The sequence below is a fragment of the Pseudogymnoascus destructans genome (genome assembly GCF_001641265.1).
Source record: "Pseudogymnoascus destructans isolate 20631-21 unplaced genomic scaffold scaffold_13, whole genome shotgun sequence".
Taxonomy (NCBI): domain Eukaryota; kingdom Fungi; phylum Ascomycota; class Leotiomycetes; order Thelebolales; family Thelebolaceae; genus Pseudogymnoascus; species Pseudogymnoascus destructans.
Window position 1 is genome coordinate 565,024 of NW_020167532.1, and position 11,461 is coordinate 576,484.

At 49.4% G+C, this 11,461-nt stretch overlaps 2 protein-coding genes across 2 annotated transcripts; one reads left to right on the top strand and one right to left on the bottom strand.

The window, feature by feature from the left end:
* Positions 1-5,505: 5,505 nt before the first annotated feature.
* Positions 5,506-6,074, top strand: VC83_05375 (uncharacterized protein; the record flags this gene model as incomplete). Its single annotated transcript, XM_024468997.1, has 4 exons — positions 5,506-5,715; positions 5,786-5,795; positions 5,854-5,914; positions 5,945-6,074. The coding sequence occupies 4 exons, from the start codon at positions 5,506-5,508 to the stop codon at positions 6,072-6,074; spliced, it is 411 nt and encodes a 136-aa protein (XP_024323412.1).
* A 3,036-nt stretch (positions 6,075-9,110) lies between these two features.
* Positions 9,111-10,369, bottom strand: VC83_05376 (uncharacterized protein). The gene is made up of 2 exons (XM_024468998.1): positions 10,054-10,369; positions 9,111-9,996 (listed from the first exon to the last, which is right to left on the bottom strand). Exons 1-2 carry the CDS (start codon positions 10,226-10,228, stop codon positions 9,533-9,535), a joined length of 639 nt encoding a protein of 212 aa, XP_024323413.1. The 5' UTR covers positions 10,229-10,369; the 3' UTR covers positions 9,111-9,532.
* Positions 10,370-11,461: the final 1,092 nt, after the last annotated feature.

The window sequence follows — 11,461 nt, forward strand, 5'->3', positions numbered from 1 at the left end:
CTAAGGAGCAATGATGTGTAATGAATCATAGAGGGTTGTAGAAGCTTTTTGGAGCTATCGTTCATGTTCCTAGGCCTCTAGTTGATAGAGATATGTCATGTGTAGTATTAGCCCAGTAACTAAGGAGTGATGTCATGTAATGAATCATAGAGGGTTGTAGAGATATGCTATGTGGTCATATCGGCCCAGTAACTAAGGAGCAATGATGTGTAATGAATCATAGAGGGTTGTAGCAATCGTTGAGTAGTATTGCTCTTGTTGTTGGTGTGACAAGCCAAAATATGTATAGTGACTTGTAGGTTTGAGGAGGAGATTTCTAAGTTTGCTCTTGAGTTTGATAGCAAACTGAGTGCACTGAATGTCAGTATGACACCCCGTTGGGTTAATCTCCTTAAGTACCCGAAACGGGTCCGACTCAGCTAACCGGCCCTAACTATCCCCATGTGACTGTAACCTGTCTGACTCTGATTCCTTCCATCACTGAGGGTGGAGGCATCCTTACAATCTATATACAGCTATGTTGTTGTGGAGTGAATTCTCTTTAGTGAGACCAGTTCTGAGAATTCACTCCACAACTGAAAACTTCGCTCCAACCCCAGAAAGCTCCCCACACCCCTGAACCCCCACTCGAGCTGCAAGGTGCACTTGATATTGTAGCATACAGCTGCTAGCGATTAGGGCAGCAAGTACCCATAGTAGCCACTAAGGTTATAGGGAACCGCTAATCGTACAGCTGTATATAATGAGGGATAGCCTTACTTACTTCCTTCCTTTCTTCTTCTTCCCTCTTTAGATTCAATAGCTTACTTCACCTAGACTAGCACCATGACCTCCATGTAACGCTGACTTCTAAACGATAGAAGACACAGAGGTTCTCTTGCGTAAAGGTTTACTTATCAGAGGAGGCAGGGGATCAGACACAAAGGCTTCAAGTAACACGTTACTAGTATATAACAAATACTGTATTGAGTTGAGCACGAAGCTCCTATCTAAGGAAATACTATCTACTTATATAGTGGCATCGTGCCTCATGGGTAATCTGGATAGTTGGCGGATAGCTAGATATTCAGGATAGTTCGTGGATAGCTCAACTATCCAATATCCACTAGTTTCTGCAACTATCCATTAGCCCCGTCACATGGCAGCCTACCCCGCTTCCCACTGTGACTCACACGTCACGTTATGTGACTCACACGTCACGTTACTAGGCCCTGGCCCTATAACCATGACATCATGTTACTATAGCCGTAACACTCCATCACCATCGTAACATAAGATTGAATCTCACCTTTCTTTTGCTCTCTAAGCCTGAACCTTGATACTGAAATTCGAATTCCCTTCTTTAGAAACCCTACAACCATATCCTAAAGTCGATTCTAGGACCTTATAGACGTAGAAACCTCAAGTTAGCTCCTATGGTGGTTAGCTTAACAGAACACCACAGAACATCACCAACTTCATAGATCAGACTGTTACAATTATAGCTTACAGCTTGTTACGGTTGTTATGGTTGTTACAGGTGCAGCCTTAGCCACCAAGGCTACAACCGCTAAGCGGACAACTGTATATTACGAGGAATAGCCTCACCTTCCTTCCTTCTTCTTCTTCTTCTCTCTTTAGATTCAATCTAGCTTACTTCACCTAGAGCAGCACCATGACCTCCATGACCATTGTAACAAAGGCTAGCCGATTCCTCAATGTCATCGTCATTGCTAGAGACCCTTAGACTAGTAATCAACTCACTTAGAGTGTCTTCATCGCTTATAAAGATAGAGTGCTTTAGTGGTTTCTCGTTAGTGCAGACTAATATGCTAGTTGGCCTAAAGAAGCTAAGCATGAAGTCTCTAAGCATGTATGTCAAAGTTAGCAGTTTGTTAGAGCTGAAAGTTGGAGTCTTAGCTAACATAGGCAAGTAAAGCTCAACCTTGTAATGCATATAGAAGCTATGAAATGGTCGCCTACATCACCTTTTTAGTATTTCACCATCTACTGATGAGTCTGTGGCACTAAGATGGGCCTAGTTCGATGGGTGTATTTTGCACTAGCCTTTGTGTTTATCTTTGATTTCATAATCCCTAGGTTGGCAGTAAATTGGCAAAACTTCTACTAGATGCCCTATAACCTACATGATATGAATCTTTGACATATTTATATATCGCCTTAATTTGTACCTCTATGAGTATCTTATTTTGTCCTCTATGTTTAGAAATAGGAGGCGATATTAGGGCTTTAGCAGCTTTCAACTTTGCTCGTTAAGTATAGGAATTAAGCGTCTTTGTATTAACGTTATAAATTCGAGCAGTAGTGATTGGCTTTTCAGAAGGGTTCCCGCAGAGGAATTTGAGGGCTTGGTCCATTGTATAACGTAAGTGACGGTGTAATGCGGGGGACTGGGTAACGCGGTGGATTTCTGAAGACGACCTAACAAAACTGTAAATTTAACTACAATTAACAATGATACATGATCCACCGTCACTCTTAGATTGTTCCCCTGCATCCTCTTCAATATACTCATCAATTTCAATGTCTGATGAGGCGTGCTTGTCCTTTGTTTTGCGCTTTTTCTTACTTGCAGTATGCGTCGCCTTTTCTGCCTCCATCACTGCATCACACAATTCTTGCGTAGAAACATGAAAGTGACCCTTTAGAATAACCCTTTTCCCCTTTGTACGTACCGTACGTCGCTTCATAACTGATCGCAAGTTGTTGGCATCGAGTTGGTGGACAATGCTACGTGCTCTAAGTTGCTCTGACGCAACGGTGAGTTTTTGGATGTACGTCCGCACTGGTGTTGACAGCACCTCACTACCATTAATCGTAGTTGTAAGGAGCACATTTGCAGAGCGTAAGGTCATCCCATCTGGGGGGGAGCTGTTGATAAAGACTCGGTCAAAAACATCATACTGATGTGGTGTTTTTGGTCGCTCAGCCTAGACTGATGGCTCATCATTGAGCAGCGTATGCAACGCTCGCTGGGGATTAAACAGAAACAAGCCAGCACCACGGTATGCTGACTCAATGTTCTGATGGTTGCATACATTAAGCCGCGCCTGGATGTATGCCTCCATCCATTCATACTTCTGTATGCGCGCAAGTTGCGCTTGGTTGAGTGGGGAGAGCGCTGCCGTTAGATGCTTTTTTAGTGGGCCGAATATCGCAACATCTAGCGGTTGTAGCAAATGCGATGTATGAGGGGGAAGTATCAGTAATACAATACGGTTCTGCATGCAATGCGCAATGAAACTCCCACTAATGTGTGAGTCGTGGCCGTCGCATATAAGAAGCCGGTGCTGACCATCTGCTTTTGCACGTGTTGTTGGCTCAAAGATGCGTTTTAACCACTCTAACCTGTGGAGATTGCTTGTCCAGCCTTTTGTATTCGCAGAGAAGAACCACTCGTAGTAGGAGGAATCCATGATTGGAGAACGTTCTTGCCCTTAAAGATCCCAAGGGGTGGAAGGATGGTTCCGTCTGCGCAGATGCACTCGACCATTGTAACCCATTCCTGACGGCCAGGATGCGCTTGATGCTTTGTACGAAGCGTTGAATCAAGTATAATTCGAGTAGATTCCATTGTCCCAATCGAAAATCCAGATTCATCCATGTTATATGTGTTCTCTTGTGTGATTCCGAACTGTTGAACCACCTCGGTGTATGCATCAAACCATGCTGTAAGCACTGGTTTTGTTGCACCGTCCATGCGTACAGTTTCGATCCGTCGTCTGATGACAACCTGTAGATGGGGGTGCCGTTTTATGAATCGCTGTACCCAGTGGTAACCAAGGGCAAACCGTGGTTGGAGTGGAAGTGAGTTTGGTGTCGCGTCATCAAAATTGAGTGATCGGTGCGACTGGATTTCTTCAGCTATTTCCTTTAACAACCGATGCCCAGGAGAATAACCGCTAATTGTTAGGTTCTTAATCCACTTCAGAAGTATCGTCTCTTGCGCGCTTGATAAACTCTGCTGTTGCTGACGGGCTTGAGAGCGTGTCAAAACCTCCATTGGCGCGACGCGTCACAGAACTCTTAGGTAACCCTAGCACTTTCTCAGCGTGATATGCGCTCTTATACTTCCCAGATTTGACGTCTAATACTGCTTGGGCTATTAAAGTCTCACGTTCAGCAATACCCAGGTATTCACGACGATTCATTGTTGAGTTATTTACAATTATCTGAAGTTGGTGGGGGAAATCCACCGCGTTACCCAGTCCCCCGCATTACACCGTCACTTACGTTAGAGCAAAATTATCGAGGTGCATAGTTGAGAGTGGGAAACGTATATAGAATGTGGTGGGGGACGGCCAAAAACAAAAGGGCAAAAAAAAGGAAGGGACATACAACAGTGGGTATTCGCTGGTGGTCACCCACCCAACTACTAATCCACCGATCTCAAGTTTATGTATGGCAGAGCGGACGGGATGCCCAGGTTTCTTGAGTCTATGGTCGTATGTGGCAGTTTCTCGGTTGGGGGGGTATAGATACCGTTGATTGAGGTGTTAATGTGAAGTGGGATATAAGTTAAGTTGAAGTAGGCATGATGCGGGGGGCGCGGGTTGAGGAGAACGTGTTGGGATGCAAGAGATGTTCGATGAGGACGGCTGATTCGTGGTGTAGAGCTGAGGGGGATGCTGGCGGTTTGTGACTCTTCGTGGCAGACTGACTGCCTGACTGCAGCAGTGGCGGGGTCTGCATGGAGGAAGCTCGGGGATTGCGGATGGGATGGGATTGAGAGTGGGATGCGAAAGTTCGGATGAAGGCGGTTCCGCTGCAGTGGACAGATTCCTAGGCGGCTAAGTGATAGAGTGGGTAGGTGTCAGTTAGGGTGGATAAGGAGGGGTGGACAGGAAGTGCTGTCTAAGCATGGTAAACTGATGCATCACTAATCCAAGCACGCACGCTTGGTCATATACTGACACGTGCAGCAGCTAACCTATACACCTCCTCTGACTTCCTAAGCAAGCACAGTCAGTCAGTAGTCCACATACCTCCCTCCCTCACCCTCAACCTTCCACAACCCCTCCACCCGCCTCCCCTTCCCTCTACCCCTCCTCCTCGGCCACGCCGTCCTCCCATGGCTAAAAGGGCTGATTTTAGGTTGTTTCAACCCCCGGGCCACAGTGTGGCTCCGCTCTCTCTCTCTGTTACCCTGTGAAGGCTGAGGCCTGAGTCACGGACATGCCATGGTTGTGATTGGGTCTCTGTGGAAGCTCGAGGCAGGGCTAGGGGCGCAACCTTAAATGGGCAGGGAGGGCGCACACGGAGGGTCTGGAGGGTTTCGTCCTGCCTCCTCAGAGTTGTTGTGTGGAAGGAGCGAGGCGGGTGGTGATATATTGCTGCTTGTGCCTTTTCCTTCCTTTTCGTTTTCTTATACCGGTTTTACTGGATAAGACGCACGGATACTTGGCTTGGCTATTTTTTGACTAAAACTGATAACGCTTGATATCGAACGGACTTTTTGGGATTTGGGAAGGAACGAAGGTGAAGTGCCACATTTAGGTGACCGCTATGAGTGGTTCCTCCGCCGGCTTGCCGTTGCGATCAGGCAGTAACGCGCGCGTTAAGTCGGAGCCCGCCATTGATTCGGAGTCGTACTTGGATCCGGAGATGAATATGGATGGGGTCATGGAGGACACTCCGGAGGCCAGCGTGGGTGAGGATGCGAGGTCGAGTGTCGAAGAGACTGAAGGGGAGAAGAAGCTACGCAGGAAGAGAGAGGTATTTTGTTCCATCTGTTGTGGCATGATTATTATACTCACTGTCTTTCTAGTATAATCGGGTCGCCTAGCGAGAGTTCCGTAAGACCATCTCCCCCCTCCCAAATATATCGACTGCATAGTAGCTAACACCGTTAAGGTCGACGCCGCAAAGATCGGATGATCAAGCTTGAGCAAACTCAGAGCGTCACGGTTACTGAGTAGAGCAATGAGATCTACAATCTTCGCAGGCAGAACGAAGACCTGCGGGCACAGAACGAGCTCCTCAGGGCACACGTCTTCGGCTCTGGCTGGCAAGGCAATGAAGCCATGGCCCTTCCAGCTGCCGTGCCATCGTCGTCGTCACGCCGGGCATCTTGAAGTCCATGACCAACGATGGGCACGATGACGAGGTGCTTGGGACGCCTAATATTCTGCCTGCTAACCAGCTCGCTATGACCTCAACATAATATGCAGTAGATGCTGCAGCTTGGGAATCGGTCCCTCCCATCCTTGATCTAGTGGGCGATGAGTTGGTTTGCGAGATGTGCCCTTTTGGAGTTTTGGTGGCCTATGGCGTGATGGATGGTGGGATGGAGTTAATGGTCGGTGGGTATACAAAAGGTGTTTAATGGGGGAGACGGTGTTTTTGGGGTGTTTAATGGGGGCGTTTCGGGGGCTTGCTAAATCTGTATGATGATGAGGCATGAAACGAAACGACATCTTTGGGAAAATGGATAATGAGGCGGGCACTCTCGGTTGGCGTTATATCACCACTTATTGGGATGGAGTTTGGAAGGGGAAGAGCCTGGCTGGATCTGAGGCTGGGGTTTATATAGCTTTTTCTTTTTGACTGACTGACTGAGTTGGTGGTTGGAGGACAAAGGTGTGGACATCTGAGCTGTGCTCGATTAGGGGGGGTTGGATTTTCTTGCTGTGCTATACCTACTGTACTATATGGTATGGTTTGGTACGGGAAGAGGATATTGGGTAGTGATTATATTCTCTCCATACGGATCCTAGATGGAGGGTGGAAGGGGATAATATATATCACTCACTGTGTGTTGGTTGTTTTTGTGCGATTGTGAAGTCCGATGCCGTGAAGTTGTGTAAATGTGATCTCCCACATTTACACCAATAACACAACTCATTCCATTAAATCCGCCATTGAGAGTAAAGAAGGGTCCCTCCTACACCTCCACCCCCTAGCCCCCTATCCATCTCTTCCATAACCCTCGGCTTGTTTCCATCCCGTCCCCTTCCTTGCCACAATCTCCCCATCCCAGGGACCCCCCCCGCCGATGAACGCATAATTTTGAGATCTGACATGACATGACGCCCACCTTAACTAGTGCCCCGAGCTGATCGGGTGTTGACATAAATGCTTAGCTATGCCCTAGTGTGGTGGTGGAGACCTGGGTGAGGCTGGATTTGGAACGGCGGTGGGTCGGGTGCTGCCTGGATGCTTGCTTTGTGGTTGTGATGCGGGGCTAGATGGAAGGTGATGGAGGGGGGGGGAGATCGGGATTTGCTGGCTGGGTGTTGAAAGTGGGGGGAGGGATGGTGTGCGAGGCTCTGATGAGGCGTTCTCTAGTTTATCGAGCGGAGATGGATCGATTTATTTGTAGCGAAGAGTGCTCTAGGTCGACTCCGGGGTGAAGTCACAAATCCCTCGACCGCTTTCAAATAGATACATACCGTAGGATGGCTGATGGATGCGCAGCGCCATATTGCATCGTCTTTAGTTTAGTTGTGTTGGTGTGGGATGGTGGAGTCCTTCGGCGAAGGAATCGCATCCTTCTCGGTTATTGGGGGTGGGTACTGCGGTTTGGATTACGCGGCGCGGCAGATGAGATGGACATGAGGTCGAAGAGGGGTTAGTAGTAGATTTGGTGATAGGGATGGGGATGTGAGTTTGGTGCTGATAGGGGAGGTGGGTAGGGAGGTAGGTTTGGGGTTGAAGGGGTTGAAGGGGTTGAAGGGGTTGAAGGGGTTGAAGGGGTTGAAGGGGTTGAAGGGGTTGAAGGGGGTTCTGGAGTCAGGTCGAGGTAAGGTGTTGGTTTCTCATATTTGTCGGAAAGGGTTGCGAGAAGAGTTCGGAGTATTCCCATGCAACTCGAAGCTTTAGCTCTCTCTGCAGCCGCGACGGCAGTCTGCATCTTATGCAGGACAAGGAGACGAGCAGAAGCAGAACTTCATCGTTTGAAAACGTAGCGAGTCGTAATATCAGACTGAACCAAGTCTAAGCACAAACACAACCCCTCTCTAGTATCGCGCTGTGCCTACGCCAGGAAAGGGTCTTACAGTGTCATTAAAGAGCAGCTTCAACGGAATAGGATCCTATAATATCGAGCCTTGCATCTTTCGTCGTATTTCGGATAGTGCGCCTATATCACTGTACGGACAGTACAGAAAAATCCCGTTGTGAGGGTTATTGAACCCTCTAGACTAGAGCACTAGGCGGTAGTTGCAGTACGCAGTATGGTAGATCGGAGCTATCGTCACCGAGTAGTATCCCGTCACCGATACCATCACTCTTACCTTGACCGTTGCACTCACCGTCACCAACCCCTTTCCACCACCACCTGTCCCCCCACCCTCCACACACTACCAAAAGCTCAAGCCAGGACTCGAATATACTAGTGCCAAATAGCTGATATGACGGTGGTGCAGAAGCACCCGCGTGCTTTTATAGCAACAAACACTCTTCTGGAGCCGTGGCTTGGATTGAGCTCGGGCGGAGGGGGCGGGTGTAATATAGGGGTTGTGGGTTGGTGAGTGTGCTAGCTTAGAATTTGAGATGAGTGGTTGAGTATTGGGTGGTTTTGAGGGCTTCGAACAACTGGTGTTATGTGAGTTGTATGGGAGACCACTGAGCTCGAAGAACCACACAGCATAGTTGAGAGTAAACACGTGTAGGATATAGAAACTGGAAAGGCTTGGATCGGGAGTGAACGGATGGGTTTGAAAACGTGTGGACTATAAGAGATGCTGCTATAACACCCTTCGTTGTTAGCTCTTACCACCAAATAACAGATGATTCGTGAGTCTGATATTGCTGCTATGTGAGAGTCGAGTGTGATATCTTTGCAGCGTTAGAGCGGACTTGGCATGTGAAGAGCTGATAACGACGAGCGTTGGACACAACGGGGAAACCGAGGATAATTTGTGGTCGTGTGCAATAGCAATTTACAAGTATGTCAGCTTACCAGGCGGTGTTGAGGAAAACTCAAGGAGAGAATGATCAAAGCATGTGGTTTGATCATGTTTCTCGGGTTACTGTTGAGGAAGTCACGATGTGCACATATCACGACTTCATACTGAGCGAGATAAGGTATATAGCCATCAGTCTTCTAATCCATCCCCTCATAAATCTAAACACCCCCATCCCCCATCCCTCCCTCAAGGAGCAATAGACCACCCAAACACACACACACACACAGAACGAACAAATAACAGCAGAGTAGGACAGAATATTCCATAAATAATAAAAAAAGCAGCCAATTTCGGCGCCGAAACACCGAGTGGGTATTCCATCCCTATCCCAACAGTTTGTTTGTTGCCCGAAATGCTCCCAGTACCAGCCGCTGCATAACCCACGCTCGTTTCCATCTACCAAACACCGCTCCAGAGGTCAATAAAATCGCATACACCGATTTCCCATTCCCGTTCGTCATAAAAGTGCGTTCGTTACACCCACCAGCCAGCCAGCAAGTTATCTCGGCAGAGGAGCCGTTGGTGTGAGGCTTCTCAACCTCAAACTCAAACCCCTCCCCAAGCGGCGGCGTCTGAAATTGTCGTCAGTCAAGCGCCCAGCCGCAGATCAGGCTGACGCGGGCTCACAAGCGGGTCGTCATAAGCGTGCTGGATATCCAGTCCCGCCCGAAGGCGTTGAGCTCCTCGTCATTCCGCTTCGGCTCGAACGACGGGCGTGGTGGCGCCGCGTACTCGTAACCTCCTGTTGTGGAGTATGGGGTGCGGGCGTAGGAGGGGTAGAAGGAGGACTCGTCTGGGGCGGGGTAGGGGGCGTAGCTGAAGACAGGGGGGGTGTGGGAGGCGGCACGGTCGAGGGGGAAGAGATCGTCAGCCGGTTGGAGCCGGGGGGTGTATTGGTGTGAACTTTGGTATGTGGCGCGCGGTGAGAGCTTGGTTGGGCGGTTCCACGAGGATGAGGAGGGCGTCTTGTGCATGTTTGTGGTGGTGGGTTTGGAGGGCTTGAGCTCGGTGTGGGATTGTGGGGGGGAGGCGGAGGAGGAACCGGCGCGGCGTTCGAGGTCTTCGAGGCGGCGCTTGAGCTTTTTGCCTAGGGGTGAGTGTTAGGAGGGTGGGAGTGGAGGTGAGAGGGATGGGGGGGACGAACGGTAGTTGCGTTGGGCGATGCGGTTTTGGATGCGGCGACGCTCAGCGAGGTCGGAGATCTGGGTCCAGTCTTCGTCGGGGTTGGCGGAGGGGGAGAAGGCGCTGCTGGTGCCGTGGTTGGCGGGCAGGCGGTGCGGTGCTGCGGGTGCTTGGTGGTAGGAGTATTGTTGAGACATGGTGAAGATATTTGATGACGAGGGTGAGGAGAAGAGGAGAGAGAGGAAAGCAGGTTGAGGATGAGAATGCGAGCAATATATCACAAGTGGTGATGTACACAGCAACGTATCATAGCGTCGTCTGAAGGATGGGGAGAGAGATATGGAGACGGGAATGAAGTGATACGGCAACGAATATATATATTCCTTCGTTCGTAACTTAGGTATATGCAATGCAGCCTACTCCAGTACACACAGTACCCAAATGTATTTATATATATACAACTTAACTTGTAAGGCTGTGAAGTGAGTGGGCCATTGGCTGTTAGGAGCGACTGGGGGGTTAGGGAAGGGGGTTAGGGAAGGGGGTGGGGGATGTTGCATGGGAGACCCATGCAGTAGTTTACCATGGCGTTTTAGCAAGTGTGTGTGCGCAAGATGCATGGTGTCTTGGTGTCTCTTCCATACCCACCAGGTAAATCCGCAGTCGTACTTTGAAGTACTCGGAGTACCTTGACATACATAGGTTCTCGGGCTTGAAGAATAGGTACGGATTTGTTAGGGCGGGGACGAGAGAGCGGCATGGAAGGTGGCATAGTGGGAGAATAGTGGGAAGTGGCAGTATAGCTGAGAGAGTGTAGCAGGCGAGCTTCTTCTGGCCTGTTTTTACTGTTTTAGAGACACGCCATTGGGGATATTGGACAGCCTGGTGGGTAGCTGGTGGATAGGTAAGTAGATAGTGATCAGCCATCCGTGGGGACGTTGCCGTTGCCGTTGCCGTCGACGTTCCCGTTGCCGTCGACGTTCCCTTCCCATTGTAGCATGGGACACGGTCGGCGTTGCGAGTATCCCCGACGGGGACTGGACGGGGACTGGCCTGTACAATCAGAAAGGATACTACATACAGTGGTAGAGTGAACTGCGCACAGAGGAGGCGGATGACCGAAGTGACGGAGGTAACAGAGAATAGAATAGAATAGGATTTTCTGCTAGGGGATCTGATCTACTGGGGGATAGACATCACGTCTCACACCGCAACCCACAACAGCGCAGGCACACAACCAGGCACACAAGCTCGCTCCGCCATTTGGGCTATGGGAAAGGGCGTCTACAGGGGTCATCTACTACCAAACTCTAGCAGGATGGGCAAGCCAAAGGGCGGAGATTCCAGTGCAGTACATGTATTGTACAGCACCTGTACACACGATGCATACCGGACCTGCTAAACTGCACACCAGTCAAGGCAGCTGTATC